The following is a 16,573-nucleotide window of genomic DNA, read 5'->3' on the forward strand; positions in this document are numbered from 1 at the left end:
GGCCCGGTGTCCCCCAGCCTCCCTGGCACCGGCTGCCCGGTGGAGCGGCGGGCGCTGGGTCTGCCCCAGGTCGCTGTAGGGCTGCTGTAGGCACTCCCTGAAGGTGCCACTCTCGAGCGTAAAGGCAGCGGTGGGCAGGTCAAGCCCTTCTATTAGGGAGAGAAATCTAGACCTCGATGTCCAATGTGAACCGCAGCTGGTGAGTTGTATCAGAGGCTTAGAAGCCCATGGAGAGAGGAGGACGGCTGGGCTAGTCACTAACGGCAAACTGCTGGCGCTGTCGAGCTCCGGGCAGTGCTGGGGTGTGGGAAACTGAGCGGGATCTTGGGAGGTGCTTCCCCGCTGTGCAGTGCCCTGGCTCGCAGAATGGGGGTTGAACCAGGGCTCGGAGATGATTTCCACCCATGCTGGGTGGAGAGCAGGTTCCTCCGGCTGTGGAGCAGCTGAGAAACACGTTCGGTGGAGCTTCCTCCAAAGAGGAACTGCCTCTTGGCTGTGGGCGCCTCGCAGAGCGTGGCTTTTCTCGTGACGTTTGCTTCTGTGCCAGGCCACGATAAGAGAAGGAAGTGGCCCCTCTTCCGCCAGTCAGCAGCGTGGTGTGCTCTGGCAGGCAGGGCGGGCAGAGAGGGTTGATCTCTGCCCACTCCCTGCCCAGTGCTGCACTGCTGGGAAGGAGCCGCCTTGGCTGGGGTTTCCCTGGAAGTCGATTTCTGCTGTGCCCGGGGGGTGGTAGCAAGCCCAGGTGTGCCGGCATTGCCTGCCAGGAGCCGTAGGGCTCCGTGGGACCTCCAGGGGAGGCCGTGGCCACCCTGTTCCAGGTCAGAAGAGTTTGCTTCTCACCAGTTTTATTTTCTGCTGTTTGTAGCCCGCCTGTCTGATGCCGCATTGGAAGTGGAGGGTGCCGCTATGGAGCGCAGGGATGGAGGCCACACTCTGTATCCACACGTGCCTTTGGCTGAGTGCTGCCTGGATCCCCCTTGCGTTATCAGACGGACTGGCGGGCGATGGGGAGTGTGCTCCCGGCACTGACACCCGGCATGGCAAGCTGACGTGGGCTGTCAGCTTGGACGTGCCTGAGGAGGAGCTGGAGCAGCAGGCGGAGGAGCTGGCCCGGACTGCGGGGCTGGTGAATATGGGCCGCGTTGGGGAGCTCAAGGGCCATTACCTCTTCACCTACCAGCCCGACGGCCAAGCGGCAAGCGAACCTGAAGCAATAAGGAGGTCGGTGGACACTTTGTTTGCACAGCATGACAGTGTGCGGTGGCACTCGGAACAGAAGCTTCTGAAGCGTTCCAAACGCAGCCTGCACTTTAACGATCCCAAATACCCCCAGCAGTGGCATCTGGTGAGTGGTTTTCTGGCTCCTGTTGTGCTAGCAGGCTCGGGCTGTTTGTGCAGCCACAAACAACCTGTCATATGGCAGGCAGAACCGTCGCTTTCTGTCCTTGTGGCAAGGAGGAAGCACGCCGAGGGCTCACCCTGCCTGCCGCGTGCTTGCTGCAATAACAGGAGGAGGCAGCTGCCACAGCTGGCCGCACCCCCGTGGTGCTGGGGTGGCAGAGGGGTTTTGGGAGGAGCACGCTGTATGCTTAGCAGGCTGGAGCGTGGTGTTGGCCCTGCAGCACTGGGCGCTCTGCTTTGTGGCTCAAGCGACTGTTGCTGTCTGTCCGTGTCAAAAAAAATCTCCCATGGCTGTCCTGCAACTCTCTGCGCTCCCAGCCCAGCCCTGGCCCCACACACCGTAGCCAGAGTGCCTGAAAGGTCTGGGAGCTCCTTTCCTCACAGCTGACTCACTCCTCCGCTTTTTCTCTCCCCTTGCTGTCCTTTCTGGTGCTTAGAACAACCGCAAGAGCCCTGGGAAGGACATCAATGTCACAGGTGTCTGGGAGCAGAACGTGACGGGGCGTGGTGTGACGGTGGTGGTGGTGGACGACGGCGTGGAGCACACCATCAAAGACATACAGCCAAATTACGTGAGTGCCAGCTCTGCGACGGGAGTGTGCGAGTGCTTGGCTGCCGGCAGACCCTGACCCGCGCTGTCACCCTGGGCTCGGCCAGGGCGGGAAGTGCCACTGGCAAAACTTTCCCTGGGAGATTCTGCACCCAAGCTGCAGGGTTACAAGCCTTTGTGCTACCTGTGGGAGGTAGCTGCTTAGATGTGAGATCTGCCCTCCCTCTGACCAACAGCAGTTGCTAAGGCTGCCTCTGTTGGTCCCTTTTCCGCAGCAGCAGATAGCAGTGTTGAGCTGCAGCCCCGTGTGGAAGCAGCCTCTAAGTTCCCGTGACTTCCAGGCTGTGTTTCAGCCCACGTAGCAGGCTCTTAAGTCCTGCTTTTCCCAAAGAGAGGAGAGCAGAGCCCTGCATCGTGCCTGTGGGTCTGTTTCCAGAGCCCAGAAGGCAGCTATGACTTGAACTCCAATGACCCCGACCCTATGCCTCACCCCGACGAGGAGAATGGCAACCACCATGGGACCCGCTGTGCCGGGGAGATTGCTGCCGTGCCAAACAACAGCTTCTGCACAGTGGGAGTTGCCTACGGGAGCCGCATCGCAGGTACGTGCACGCCGCAGCACCCCGACATGCTGTGCTCATGCCTGGCTGTCTCATCTCCGATTCTGGGGCTGGGGCACAGCCCCGTGGGAGGGGTGGCTTGGCCGAAGCGGCTCTGAGTCAGGCAGTGCCTTGCTCAGGCTGGTTGATCTGTCAGAGGGAGGAACCGGCGTCTGCCTGAGCTGCTGCTCTCCGGCAGAGCCAGTTCCTGGCAGAGCAGGATAGGTGTGTGCTGCAGCAGCTTTTCCAGGGTACTCCCAGCACGCCGTCTGCCTGGCCGCAGATCTTTCGGCAGATACGCATCCGTACTGCGCAGCCTAAGCCAGGCAAGCGTGCAATGATGTGCCCGCTGTGGTGCAGCACTGCAGGCTGTATCTGGAGGCACCGAGGAAGCACATGGTTGCCGATCCCCTGTGCTCCCCTGGCCCTTGGTATCGGCTCTGCCTTGTGGGGATGCACAGGCGCGAAGGTCCAGCCATGCATCTCTCCTCTGCAGAGCAAGGGAATGTGCCGCTGTGGCCTCAGCTGTCTCTGGAGCTCTCACGCTCCTTCACAGAGGAAGGCAAGATCTCTGTGCCGGGCAGGATGCATCCCTGGCAGAGCAGAGGACGGTGCCGCTGTGCCGCAGCCTGGACGTGATTCTCTGCATACTCGGCAGATGGTGCCACGTTCCCCAGCTGTGACACGGGGCTGGGGAGCGGGCAGGTCGCAGGGTGCCAGCAAGGTGCTGGGAGCCAGGAGGTCGCCCAAGGGCACGGCAGGCGGCTCTGCACCCCTGCCCTGTGCTCGGCTTCCTCCCTACCTCACCCCAACGGGGCACTCCCTGGGCGGCCACCCTGATCACGGCACAGCATGACCCCCGGGCTCCAGCCAGCCTGGGAGGCTGCGGGCAGACGCTGCTAGCGAAGCCCAGCTGGTAGAAGGAAAGATGAGCTCATAGTTTAGCAGCAGCGTGGGGAATAGGGAGGGTTTACCCTGGGTTGCACTTCTTTGGGCTTCAGCTCTCCAAAGCTGTGCCTGGCCTTGCAGGGTGAGCACCACGGGGCAGCCTTGAGCACTGCAGGGCGACGGGGCAGGGTGGAAGTGCAGGAGCCAGCGTGGTGCCAGCCAGGGTGGGGAGAGCCAGCGCATCCCTAGTTGGGCTGCTCCGCTTCTCCACGGGGGAGGCTCAGATGCGACAGTAAAAAGCCATGTGTGCTGTGTCAGGCAAGAGCTGAGGCGGGTGGGTGGTTGCACTGTTTATAAATGGGCTTAATTGAGATACGTGCCTGGTTTCCATTTGTAGCATCCTTTGCCAGCCTAAACTGTGATGCAAACCAGTAATTATCAATGGTTTGGGTCACTGAAAACTCAGTATTGAGCCTTCATTAGCTTTGTTGGAGAAGTGGCCTTGCCCTCCTGGTCTGAGCACAGTAGTTGGGGTGTCCTGCATCTCTCGAGCCCCTCCCTTAGCAGGCAAGCGTGCCATCCATCCCAAAGCCATGCCTGGCTGTTTGGCGGCTTGGAAGGGGAAGCAATTGCTCCAGGCAGGGACTAGCCCTGAAAAGCAGTGGGATATTTGAAGGTGGGATGTGAGGAAGCCCCTGGGGAGCGGTGCTCTGGGTAGGGGGGCTCAGGGGCACACGGGAGGGAGGCCAGCTGGTGTTCGGTTGTGTTGTACCCGTCACCAACTTGGTTCTGGCTGTAGGACTGGAGAAGTTGCTTGGCAGAAAAGCCGTGTCCAGCAGGGGATGCGGAGCTGTGCGGGAGGTGCACCTACAATCCCTCACACACATCGAGGCCCTGTGGACTGGTCTGCAGGGTTACAGCTCCAGGAGATCCGGTTCCGTCAGGCTGGGAGAGTGAGTGTCCCCAGTGTGAACCTGCCAAGGAATTTGTTTGCACTGTTTGTACAGCTTACTTTGATCCATGTCGGTCATGTTTGTTGTCCTTTGTCCTGCAGGCATCCGAGTCCTGGATGGGCCCCTCACCGACAGCATGGAGGCCATCGCCTTCAACAAGCACTATCAGATCAATGACATCTACAGCTGCAGGTGAGCCCCAAGGGGACCCTGAGCCAGGCCATGCCAACACCCAGCGAAGGCCCGTGGGCCCTGCTCTGCCCGGGGACGTGGTCACAGTTTGCGGCTGAATGCTCACACCAGCTCCTCTCCTCCCGTGGCTCCAGCTAGCCTCGAGGCACCAAAATCAGTACTGCTTTTGTGGGTGCTTTGAGTGTGCCTGGCAGGCAGGCAGCCAGGCTGCGAGGTGGCGGGTCTGTCCCAGCGAGGGAACACCCTGCCTGTCCCCCTGGGCTCGGGGCCCGCCTGTGCCCTGCAGTCAGGCCTCCTCAGGGGCTCTGTGCAGATGAAGCTCGAGGGGTTCTGCAGCTGGGAACGTAAGGTGGGGCTTTCCGTTACTGCTGTTAAGAGTAACATCAGTATTCCTGTTACTGGAGAGCTTGCCGGGGCCGGGCGCAGCGTCTGCGGTTGCGAGGCCTTCTGAGCTCTGCTCCAGCACCTCCCACAGGCTGGCTGAGCTGGAGGGGGCACCGTGCCCCCCGCGGCGGTCAGGGAGCCCGGGCTGAGCTGCGTGACGGGGACTGGAATGTGTGAGAAGCTGGTTGTTAAATAAAAATCAAACATTTTGTCCACTGGAATGTGACCCAGGGGCACAGTGCAAACATGACAGCGATATCCCAGCAGTGAGGGGCCAGCCTGACGGATGGGAAAGTACAGCGCCCTCCGATCCCAGTCATGGTGCTGGGAGTAGCTGATGGTTGCTTGTAGCTCATTGTAACGGAACACTGGAATGGGAAGAAGAGTTGCTGTCTGCAACTCCTGGGGCTGTCACTTCATGGTGTCTCTCATTGCAGCTGGGGTCCAGATGACGATGGGAAGACCGTGGATGGCCCCCATCAACTGGGAAAGGTAAAAAAAACCAATCCCAGCAGCACGGGTCACCCCTGGGCTAGCCCTCCAGTGCTTGTGGCCTCTTGCCTGCCTGGACAGGCGAGGAGGGACGTTGCTGTGGCGCAGCGCACGTTTGTTTGCTTCCATTGCTGCCAGCGGAGGTGTTGCATGTTACCGTGTGGTGGGGAGAGGCGACCTTGCTGTGGGAGGGCAGCATTCAGGCAGTATTAGATGAGCTTCCCAAGGAGAGGCTGGTTCCAGCAGGAAAATGCTCTTTCGCAACCTGTGATATTATTCTGGCAACTTTTGCAACTCGAGGGATGCTTTCTGCTCAGGAGACCGAGCGTTCCTAGTGCTAAGGGTGGTTCTCAAGGCAGGGAGCGTGCCTTCAAACGCTAGGAGTAAATAAGGGGCTGAGGCGATGGCTGCATTCACGCTCAGTGGGACCAAAGTGGGGGAAGAGGCAGAGCTGAAGCTCCTTCCCGGGCCGTGAAGGCATTCTCGCAGCGCCCATGCTGCAGCACCACTGCAAAACACACCCGGCTGCCTGCGCCGGGCTTCTGCTGCCCAGGTACCGCAGCGAGGGGTCACTGCGGGGGCCCCAAAACTGGCACTGCGTTGCTTGTGGGATGCGGTTCTGCTTAGTTTCTCTTTTGCTTGGCAGCCTTTTGCTGTACTTCTGTAACCGCAAGATAGCAGTCAGTGTGCTGTTCGAAGCAACGCTGACAACTGAGCTATCGGTTCACGATGACAAATGGTTTCCAGTTCTGCAAGTTAATTTGTTCTCTTCCTGCATGCAGAGACGGCTGTAACGAGCTCTGGGACTCAGAGCACAAGCAAAGCGCAGGGTGTCTGGAGGGCTTTCTGACCGATGTAGCACGGGCCTTCACCTGCTGAAGGGAGGGCAGAGGAGGAGGGTTGGTTTCCAGCAGGATTGCTTTTTCTCTCGTCCATGGGACACATACCCTTTGTCTAGGTGGGGATGCCGTCTGTGCGAGGTGTCAGCCTGGAGATGTGCTTCCCAAGTGGGGCTGGTGTGGTTGTGTTTCTCAGCGAAGGCAAAGCCTAAGTGTATGTGGGGGCTGGGGCCTTGCAGAAGGGCAGCAGCAACGTTGAGTAGTCTCTGTCGGCAGGAGAGCCTTGGTGCTGCAGAAAAGGCAGCTCCCAAGTGAGCCCTGCTGAAGTTGGGAGGCTTCTGTGTTTCCTCTGGAGTTCAAATGCTGGTCAGTTCTTGTGCTGTGCTTGCCTGGAAGGTTGCTTTTCCTTTTTCTCTTTTTATTTTTAACGCAGAATCCACTTAAGATCACAGCGAGCTGTAGAATGGCTGTTCCCCAGCCCAGACATTGGCTGCGTTGCTGCCTTTGTAACACACTCGCTCTGGAATTTCAGTGTCTGGTCGGGGCTGTGACAGACACAACTCCCCGACTCTGCTAGCTGGGCCCGGAGGGCTTGTGGCTGGCTCCGCTATCGCCCCGAGTACTTGGCAGGGCTGGTTATTGAAATCTCTGAGCGTGGACTTCGGTTGCTGGATGGGGATACCAGGACACAGCTTTCCAGCACATCCTGTGCCTGCGAGCGGTCCGCGGGGTGAACGCTTACCCAGCTTGGAGAGGTGCACGTGCCCATGTGCGCCTGGGTTAGCAGCGAGGTGCCCTGCTCCCCAACAGCTCCCAGCCACACGTGCCGGCCGTGGCAGCTGGCAGCAACCCTCTGGGGTCAGCGGGGACGGGCACAGGAAGGGCCTGCCTGCCTACACGCCCTGACCAGCAGTGGTTCCTTCTCCGCAGGCCGCCCTGCAGCACGGCGTGATAGCGGGTCGCAGGGGCTTTGGGAGCATTTTCGTCGTGGCCAGTGGCAATGGTGGGCAACACAGCGACAACTGCAACTACGATGGCTATGCCAACTCCATCTATACTGTCACAATAGGTGAGTGCGTGTGTCTTCTGTCTCCGTCCTTCCCAGCGTGGAAAAAGGAGATCGTCCCAAAAGTGCAAAACCCGCCCAGCGGGAAGCTGGCTGGGTAGCGGGAATCTGTGTGTGGGAACGTGTATCTGTGCTCTGGGAGTCAGTGGGCAGTGGCGAGAGGTGCTGGGCTTCAGCTCTCAAGTCTACAGTTTTCTTTTGGCCTCCAGAGCAAGAAGAGGCCAAAGAAATTCCTGCCTGTGTTCAGGCCTCCGTCACTGGGGCTGTGACGGACACACTGCCGCGTTGAGGGGGTGAGCTGAAATGCAGCATTTCCATCATGTGTGTTAGAAAAGAAGCGACTAATCCATTTTCTCGAGGGCAGAAGCTACCTGAGCGGTAGATCTGCGTAATATTAAGCACAGCGAAAGGTTATTTATTGTGGCTGCCTTTCCCGTAGATGTTCCAGCCATGAAAAATACAGGCTTGGGTCTGGTTTCCCTGCCCAGCTCCCAGCCTGTGAAAAAGCACAGCTAGCAGGACAGGTCCTCAGGGGCTCCCCACCTTGCAATTTCAGCAGTTAAAATGAAACAGACTTCATACAGTCGACGCCTTTCACCTCTTCACAGGCGCAGTGGATGAGACGGGCTCCATGCCGTTCTATGCTGAGGAATGTGCCTCCATGCTAGCAGTGACCTTCAGTGGCGGGGACAAGATGATGAGGAGCATTGTGAGTACCACGCAAGGCACACGTCTTCCCCCGTGCTCTGCTGGCCACACCAGGCCACGGGGCTGCAACAGCCCAGTGAAGCTCTGTCCCTTCTGATTGCCACGCGTCTGCCTTAGGCTGGTAGTTGGGTTCCTTTGTGAGGTAGGGAACCAACGTGCTTTTTATCTAGGTCCTACATAAATAGTGCTCTGAGAGGGAGGTTCCTATGTCTAGTTGTTCCCCGTGTTGTCACTGTTTGTCAGCCTGTAACTTGCAGTGCGGTGACCCTCTCTCTGCAAGGGTGTTTGCGGGCACGCTGAGTTCCTGGACCCAAATGCAGATCCCGCGTGTCGTGTTTGTCGCCTCAAGCGCAGGCAGATGTCAGACCAAAAGGGACAGGAACTGTGCTGCCTTATCTCCCTGCTCTGTGCTGCTGGGAGCTGCAGGCAGACAGCTTCTGGGATGGGGGCCGCTTGGGTGACCCCTAAGAAGTTCCTCTGTGCCCTTTCCCTGGGAGTGCCATCCAGGGAGCTCCCCCGGCTCAGCTTTAGCCCAGCTCTGTGCGTGCCCCTCTGCACAGCGAGGTGGAAGCCTGCAGCAAGACTCCCCTGCCGCTGTGGGCTTTCCTGAAGAGGAAGGGGCAGGGGCGGCTGGGGCTCAGCTCTGCGGGGGCTGCAGCACACCCTGCCCGGCCAGCCCCCCTCGCTTCCGCTCAGAAGGGATGCGGGAGCAGGGACCAGCACAGAGGGCCAGGAGCAGCATCGGTCTCTTTAAAGTACTTGGCCCCAGCTCCTTCTCCGTTCTGGCACGTGTGCCTCTCCCAGCTGAATTTTTCAGAATATTTTTATCAGCTTTTCCTTTTTTTGCCAAAAAATGACTTCTCGTCAACAAAATGTCCTTTTTGCCCGAGCCAAGCAGGCGGGCCTGTTTTCACCAGCCCCAGGCCTGACCCAGCGTGTTTCTCCCTTGGTGCTGGTGCACTCGGGGGGCTGTCAGGCTAACCAGCCCATATGGCTGTGACCTGTTCCTGTCCTGCGGCGGTAGCGGGGACTGCTGAGCCCAAGCCACCCTGGGGCAGCTTGGGGTAAACGTCACTGGCTCCCAGGCCTGACTGTTCGGGGTTGGGTTGTCCGTGGCTTGGCAGGCACCGGGAGGATCTCCCATCAGGACGGGCAGTTCCCGAAGGCACTTTCCAGGCAAAGCCGACGAGGCAGTGAAGTCCCAGTGGCAGATCAGCACCGGCGGTGTCTCAGGGTCTCGGGGGGCCTGATGGACGAGGGACGGTGCCTAGGGTACTCCTGTGAGGAGGGATGTGCGGCTGTGGCTCTGTGCCTGCCAGAGAGGAGCTGAATCCAGGCTTGTCAAACAGGCTTTCCCGCGTGCTGGGTAAACTGGGGGAACAGGGAGAGCCTGGGTTCCTCAGCTACCTGGTTGGGACTCTGCACGCTCCTCTTGCAGTCCAGAGCAGGGCAGGAATCCGTGCCTAACTACAGCTCAGTGCAGTCTGCCTGGAGCAATGGTTCGGCTCACGTGGCAGGGAAAGTAGAACCTAGAATGGAGGTAATTTTTCCTTTCAGAAGGAACTTCAGTTGTCCCAAGCTGGTTTGGAAACTACTGATGCTTGGAAAAAAGGAAACGGCAGCCAAACAAGGGCTCTGCTGCACTTCCATCAGGAGTTACACGGAGTTTTGGGTTTACGTCCAGCTTCCCCCAAGCCTGCTGCCGGTGACAGCACTTTGAAAGTCTCCAACGCCCCTTCATTTCGAATACTGCCCTTATGTGATGCTAACACAGGAGCTGGTATTCCACTGGGGAGCCAGGATGAGATGCCACGCGTAGCCTAGGCACGGCATGTGCCAGAGAGCCCTCCTGTTTCTTTGCAGTACTGCAGTCGCTGCTTTAGCATTCCCATGCCACGTTAAAACATTCACACCCCTTTTTCTGGAGGATAGTAGTCTTCTAAGTGCCCTTTAACTGTGCTTCAGTGATGCCAGAGTTAACTTCTCAGCAGCCTTCTGCTGGGTTTTTTTCTTTTACCAGACTATAAACTTTGTATGGTTTCCTTAATGGGAAGAATTTAATACGGCTTCTGGCACTAGCTGCGTGTCCTACTGAAAGTTTGTGCTACTCAGGGTGTTCTTCGTAGGACGTGCAGCCTCCAAGCACAAGCTGAAGTTGTTAACAGCTGGCAGAATGTTACGGAGTCGAGCATAGAAGGCAACAAAACCTACAGCTTTTGGCAGTGCAGGCTGTCTCCCCATGGGGAACACAGGGAGACGGACAAATTCTGTTTGCAGTGAGGTGGCATAATTTGGGAACCTCCCAGTGCCTCTTTTGAGGCTCTGTGTGCTCTGCAAAGTCCCATATGATCCCTCTGCAGAGGCTGCGTTGTGCTGGAGTGATGCTGTGGTCAGCAGTGAAGGTGGGGAAAGTCCCAAACCGTAACTGCCTTGAGTTTCCCCTGAAGTCGCTTAGTTCAGGCCCAGTTCCTCTCTCTCTCTCCAAAGCAAACGATCTGCATTCGTCGCTTCTCAACTGGGATGCGTTGTCCCCGAAGCGAGGGTGTCCCAGGATTCTGTGGTGAGCTTGAGGTCCCTATGAGTAGCAGCTCTTAAGCAGTGGCCGCTCGTTCGAATTGGTATTTTGATCCTAGGGCAGCAACGCTCTGTGCCTGTGTCTAGAGTATCCTGGAGAACATTTGTGGTGTTCAAGTTTGGGATGTGTGTCCCTCTCCCTGAACTGGAGCTGGTTTTCATGCGCAGGGAGCAGAGCTAAGAGGTGTCACCTCCGAAGACCCCAGGGACGTTAGCTGAAATCGGAAGCTTTTGACAAGACCGAGTCCAGCCTCTAGCCAAGCTGGCTGCGAGCAGGGGCAAGAGGAGCAGTGCCTGCATGGGACCCTGCGGTGCCACGGCTGTTGCTCCCACCGGCCAGAGCGGTGTCGAGCTGCTGTTCCTTATCCTTAGCTAAAGGCTGTAGAAACGGGGGCTGCAACGGTGCTTTCCTGCCCTTGCCCCGGGGAGAAGCTGCCTGAGATGCTCTGCTCAGCCCCACACTGGACTGTTTGCGTCCCAGCTCCCAGCACGGGGCCATACCTCTCGACTGCTGGTGTTGTCCTTCCCACCTTGTACTGGTTTTTGCTGGGTACCCCTGTCCTGGCCAGGAACCATCTGGGAAATATTTCCAGGCTTTTCAGCAGCTGATCCCTGACCCTCTTCCCCTGCTGCTGCTCCGCTCTTGTTGTTCTGGTCTTGGCTGAGGGAGGTTGATGGGATCTCTGGCTGCCCCTCTCATCTCGCAGCCTGATCTCAGCAACCACAGAGAGAAAGAAAGCTCGTGTGCTGCAAATTCCTCCCTCCAGTCTGGGGGGAAGCTGCCCGTGCAGAAGAGACAGCTGGGAGACGGCCGGGTCAGATGTGGTGCACGCAGGCAGGGCGTTTAGGACCACCTCCCTGTGTCTTTGCTCTGGAGGGGGGCTCCTCGGGCATCTGGAGGTCTTCTCTCATTTTGTCTGAAAGCTTTGTACGGAGGGGGTCAGACTGGATGCTGGCCTCCGTGTGCTGTATTCGGACTGGGTGCTGCCCCAGCTCACCTTTCCCTGCCCGTGTTTCCCTGTGGTCACAGAGAGGCAGGAGGTGTCCCTGGGTGAGGGACCATGGGCGCTCAGCCGCAGTCCCTGCTTTTCCTTCCGACAGAGCAAACCTCTTAGGAAGGGGTGTGAAGGTGCCGCGTGACTGTCTGTGGGCCCCTTTAAAGGCCGCTGCGTGCCCCGGCACGGTGCAGGGAAGCTCGGCTCTTTGGCCCAGCGGTGCATGCAGCAATGCTCTCCCCTGCCTGGGCTGTCACGCTCCGATTCCTGCTCTGTGCCAGTGCTCGCACCCCTCTCCCTGCTCGAAGGCTTTCCCGTCTGTTCACCTGGGACAGACTGCGTTGAGACAGACGTGCCTGGCCGGGCTGGCTGCCTGGCGGAGAGGGGAAAGGCGCTGCTGGCTGCACAGAGCGCCCTGGTAATGCCGTAGCAGCAGTGCAGCAGGGGCTGGGTTAGCTCCTCTCTCCCCCAGGGCAGTCAGCTCAGCCTGGCCAAAGGCATCGTGCAGAGGAGAAGGTTTTCACTATTCGCAGCAAATAATAGCCGGGCACCCCTGAGGGCCCTTGGCGCTGGAGGAGAGGGCTGGCCAGGGGGTCCCAGACTGGTGGGGAGGAGAGCTGCTGACTCCGTCTTTTCTCCCTTCACACTCCCAGTTTTCCAAGCCTCCCCTTCACGTGTCCTGCCACCCCGTGGGGGACCTTTTCCTCCTCATCGGGCTTGCGGTAGAGGAATAGCAATTACGTGAGCATTTCTGACGGAGACGTGCAAGCAGTAGGTCAGTGCTACAGGGCTGTCAAGAAAACCCACCAGCTTGTGCACCGCACTGCACACTGCTGGAGTGCTCGTGCAGTAGAGGAGGACGCCAGCCTCCACGCAGGGTGCCCGGGCTGCCCTCACTCGCAAGCTCTCCGCCATCTGCCTTGTTCTCTGCCAGGCGCACGGCTGCTGGCCCTGTTTCCGCCTGCTGTGCTCGGGCATCGCTCGTTTCTTAGCTGTGTCCAGAACGATGGTCTGGAGCCCCAGAGCCCCCATCTCTCGTGCCCTTTGCGTAGTGTGGGGGCCACGCCATCCCACGTCCCCGCAGCTTTTGCCAGCAGTTGTGTCACAGGCTGAGCGTGGGCTGCTGGCGGAGCTGCTGTGGGGAGGGCACGTCTTGGGGCCGGGACCACACGCTCGGTTGTACGTATCCCAGCCACCGAGCATGGCAAATGGTGGCCTGACAGGAGGCATCTCTCCTCTTTTTTGGAAGGTGACGACAGACTGGGATTTGCAGAAAGGCACGGGCTGCACAGAGGGCCACACGGGGACGTCAGCTGCCGCTCCCCTTGCAGCCGGGATGATCGCGCTGATGCTGCAGGTGCGGCCGTGCCTCACCTGGCGAGACGTCCAGCACATCATCGTCTTCACTGCCACCAAGGTGAGTGGCCCTCCCTCCTCCCTGCTGCCCTTCGGGGATGCTGCAGGATGGCCGAGGTCCTGCTGTGCACATCCTTGTTTATGTCTGCCTGCCCCTCTATAAATCTCTCTCGGTCGTCTGGCTTCTGGCAGAGGGATTGCCTTTTCCCCTCTCCCCTTGTTCCTCCCAGGAATGCGGCTGAGGCATTTTCCTCTGTCATGATAATAAATGGGGTATTTGCTCCAGGAATCCCTCCATCTGCCAGCCGTACGGGTCTTCCAGGGGCTCACCGTGCCTCACGCACAGAGACCGGGAGCGTGTGTGTGCGTGCGGTGCAGCTGTCCCAGCCGAAGGGCCGGCATGCATGTCCGCAGTGCCACCCTGCAGCACAAGCAGTGGGAAAGCGAGGAGCTCTGCCTCTGGCCTTTGCTCGGGCTCTCCAGAGAGTCGGGCTCTTGGAAACAGACATAACGGGGAGCGCGGCGGCAAGCACAGCCCTTCCTTTCGCTCGGCCTCGACTGCGGCACAGCTTCGCTGCAGAAGGCAGGGGTGGGAACTGACTGGAGCTGCCCAAGTCGGCTCAGGGACAGGGCCTCTTTCGCACTCATCTGGGGAGAAGGAATGTCACGCTGTACTCGCTTTGGCACAGGGCAGTGTTTTCCACAACTGCGAGCCAGCGTTGCCAGAGTACCACAACCTGATAAGTGATGGGACCCAGATCTGTCCTGGCCCTGCTCTTGTTGATTTAAAGGACTTGGTTCCTTCTCCCCAGGGCTTCTGCCATCCCGCAGGCTGTGGCTTGGGCAGCAGGGAGCAGCTGGGATGTTTCAGAGCAGAGGCATTTGTGCCCTTTCGTGCTGCTTGATTTCCTTTCTGAGGAGCTGGGAAGCCTGTTTGTCCTGGGACTTGTTTCAAACAGAGGTCAAACTGTTTCTTTCTAATAAGGCCCTTTTGGGGGTTTGCTTCCCTGCTGCTGCGGGTTATTTCTGAGCCTCCTTCCTTTCAGGCCCGGTTCCCTTTGCGCCGGTTGGCAGGGCTGCCGGTTCCCCCCAAGGTAACAAGAGTGTCCTGCATTTCTTTTCAGTACGAGGATCGTCACGCGAAGTGGGATATCAACCGGGCCGGCTTCAGCCACAGCCATCAGCACGGCTTCGGCTTGCTGAATGCCTGGAGGCTGGTGAACGCTGCCAAGGTAATTCCCCCCCCTGTCCCAGGCAGACCCGGAGGCACGTAGAGCAGACCCAGCCCAGTGGTGGCAGCGGGTCCTGTACTGGCAATGCCGTGGCGTGACGCTGTTGCCGTTCAGGGCCAGCGCTGTGGCCGGCCCCCGCTGTAAGGCTGCTTTTGGTATGAAGTAATGAGGCTTTCGGCAGTGCCTGAAACCTGCCCCCGAGCCGCCGCTCCCTCAGCACTATATATAGCCATGGGCGAGAGCCTTCACTGGTGGGAGACGACAGCTCTGATTCATGGCTTGGGGAGTTCTGTCAGCAGCCCCAGCGCCTTCCTCTCCATGCAGCAGGCTCCAGGGAGGGCGTCGTGCCCCAAGGAAGTGGGGCGTTCTCAGCGGGCAGCCCGGGGCTCCGTGTCCCTGGGGCTGCCGAGGGAGTGGTGTGGTCAGAGCAGGCAGGGGCATCCCCGTCTCTGCCTCCCTGTGCCTCCAGTCGCATGGAGACCAGGGCACGTCCTTTTGGCACTTGGTCCTCACTCATGCGTAGAGCACTGTACAGCTGTGCCAGGTTGCTGCCGGTTGCCAGCAATGCCCCCTCTCTCACAGGGATTTTCAGGCTGCTCTCCCTTCCTGTAGGACTTTGGGTTCTGCTACGTTTCCTGTCCCACTGCCCCTGGGGTTGAAACGTAACGGCTTCAAGTAACGGTTCAAAGCCACTCAGGTGGTGGTGGAGACAAACCCAGAGCTGGGGACGAAATGAGAGCTGGAGAGTCCCGAGTCTCGATCGACCCCTCTAGGCCGCAGGCAGTCACTTTCCTTCCGCTCCGAGGCGCGCAGGCGCTCCTCACCCGCCCTGCAGCACTCGCCGCAGCCCGTGCCTGCTGCCTGGGTTCACATGCCCCAGAGCAGCGTCAGGAGAGTCCTTCAGCCTGGTCCCCAGCTGGGCCCACGTCCACACGCGTCAGGTACGCTACGGACAGGAGCAGCTTGCAAGAGTGGTGGGAGATTGAGAAGTGGACGTGCAGGGAGGGTGCGACCTCGTGCTGAATCCTCTCACCTTCCCCCTGACAGATCTGGGAGTCTGTCCCGTACCTCGCCTCATACGTGAGCCCTGCACTGAAGGAGGGCAGGAGCATCCCGTTACTCCCGCAGGAGCTGGAGGTCGCCTGGAACGGTAAGAGCAGGTGTGCCACATGAAAGTGCATGCTTGTGCATGCCGAGTCCAGGGATCCGGCCTGTTCCCGCTGGCCTGGGGTGCAGTCGGGCACGCTGACGGCCTGGCAGGACAAGCCCTGGGCTGTGTGAGGCCACAAAGGGGTTAAGTGTTGGGCTGCCTGGGCTTTTTCCTCTCTCTTTCCGCTGCCCTTCCCCAGGGGATCTGTGTCTGTTGATGTGGTCCCCTCCCCGACAACTCCATCCCCATAGACTGATGTCTTGGAGGAGCCAGACAGGCATTAGCGAGCTCGGTCAGGCTGGGCAGCAGCCAGACCTGCTCCTCTGGCTTTGACCATTTTAGGTAATGCTCCAGCTCCCGACTTGGCCAGCCTCTGTCCACATAAACAAGGCGCTGCTCCGGCTGCTACCAGTGGGAAGGAGAGCTCGGCCCCGAGCCCTTCCCGGTCCCCCAGCAGGGCCCGGCCCTCTGGCTGGGCACAGCTTCTCGCACCGAGGCCGGGCCACTGGTCCTCTCCCTGTCCCACTGGAGATAGGTCCCACAGGGCCTGGCCCTGCACCCCTCCCTGCCCCAGCTGCAGCTCTGGCAGGGGTGCTGGGGGCTGGCAGCGCCCGGAGGCCGTTCCCCGGGACAGAGGTCCCCCTGGGAAGAGTTTGGAGCTCTGCAGGCCGGCACCCCCCTCGCAGGCGGTCCTGTCGCTCCCCTCCTTGCTGGCAGCCTGAGGAGGCGCTGGACAGGCGCTGGGCGCATGGCGTTTCTCCTGTCCCTGCCCGATGGGGCTGGTCTGGCTCTGCAGCACGCTGCTCCCTTGCAGGTACCAGCACCGCAGGGCCCCAGCAGGACAGAGGGACAGAGGGGTGACACCCTGCTCCTTGGGCTGGCAGCAGGGTTAGCCCTGTTCCACCTCTGAGGCGAGAGTTGCTGGTCAAGCGGCTCCTTCTGCCCTAAAGGAAGTTGTGAGCTGAAAGCGGGGGAACGAGCGGTTTGGAAGAGGCAGAGAAGAGGCACTTTGGAGAAGTATGTGCAGAGGAATGCGTGGCCGGGGGCACTGCTGTCCCCCAGGTACCCCAGGCTGACTCTGAGTTCACGCTGTCCCCAGGGGGCCCTGGTGGACGTGCTGGCCGGCCGCCGCAGGCAGGCTGCCTGGTCCTGGGGTGCACCTGCCTCCCCTCGTAGAAGAGGCCGGGGAGGAGC

At 59.7% G+C, this 16,573-nt stretch overlaps 1 protein-coding gene across 1 annotated transcript in view; it reads left to right on the forward strand.

Moving 5' to 3' along the window:
* Positions 1–870: 870 nt before the first annotated feature.
* The window catches only part of PCSK7 (proprotein convertase subtilisin/kexin type 7), an 18,505-nt gene continuing 2,802 nt past the window's right edge, over positions 871–16,573 (forward strand). Inside the window, exons 1-10 of the mRNA XM_009894731.1 lie at positions 871–1,345; positions 1,839–1,973; positions 2,388–2,553; positions 4,493–4,583; positions 5,405–5,459; positions 7,229–7,367; positions 7,973–8,073; positions 12,891–13,058; positions 14,122–14,229; positions 15,277–15,379. Coding sequence (XP_009893033.1) covers positions 878–1,345; positions 1,839–1,973; positions 2,388–2,553; positions 4,493–4,583; positions 5,405–5,459; positions 7,229–7,367; positions 7,973–8,073; positions 12,891–13,058; positions 14,122–14,229; positions 15,277–15,379 — 1,534 coding nt within the window. The 5' untranslated portion in view covers positions 871–877. The remainder of the gene's footprint in view (positions 1,346–1,838; positions 1,974–2,387; positions 2,554–4,492; positions 4,584–5,404; positions 5,460–7,228; positions 7,368–7,972; positions 8,074–12,890; positions 13,059–14,121; positions 14,230–15,276; positions 15,380–16,573) is intronic.

The sequence above is a fragment of the Charadrius vociferus genome, unplaced genomic scaffold (assembly GCF_000708025.1).
Source record: "Charadrius vociferus isolate BGI_N301 unplaced genomic scaffold, ASM70802v2 scaffold241, whole genome shotgun sequence".
Taxonomy (NCBI): domain Eukaryota; kingdom Metazoa; phylum Chordata; class Aves; order Charadriiformes; family Charadriidae; genus Charadrius; species Charadrius vociferus.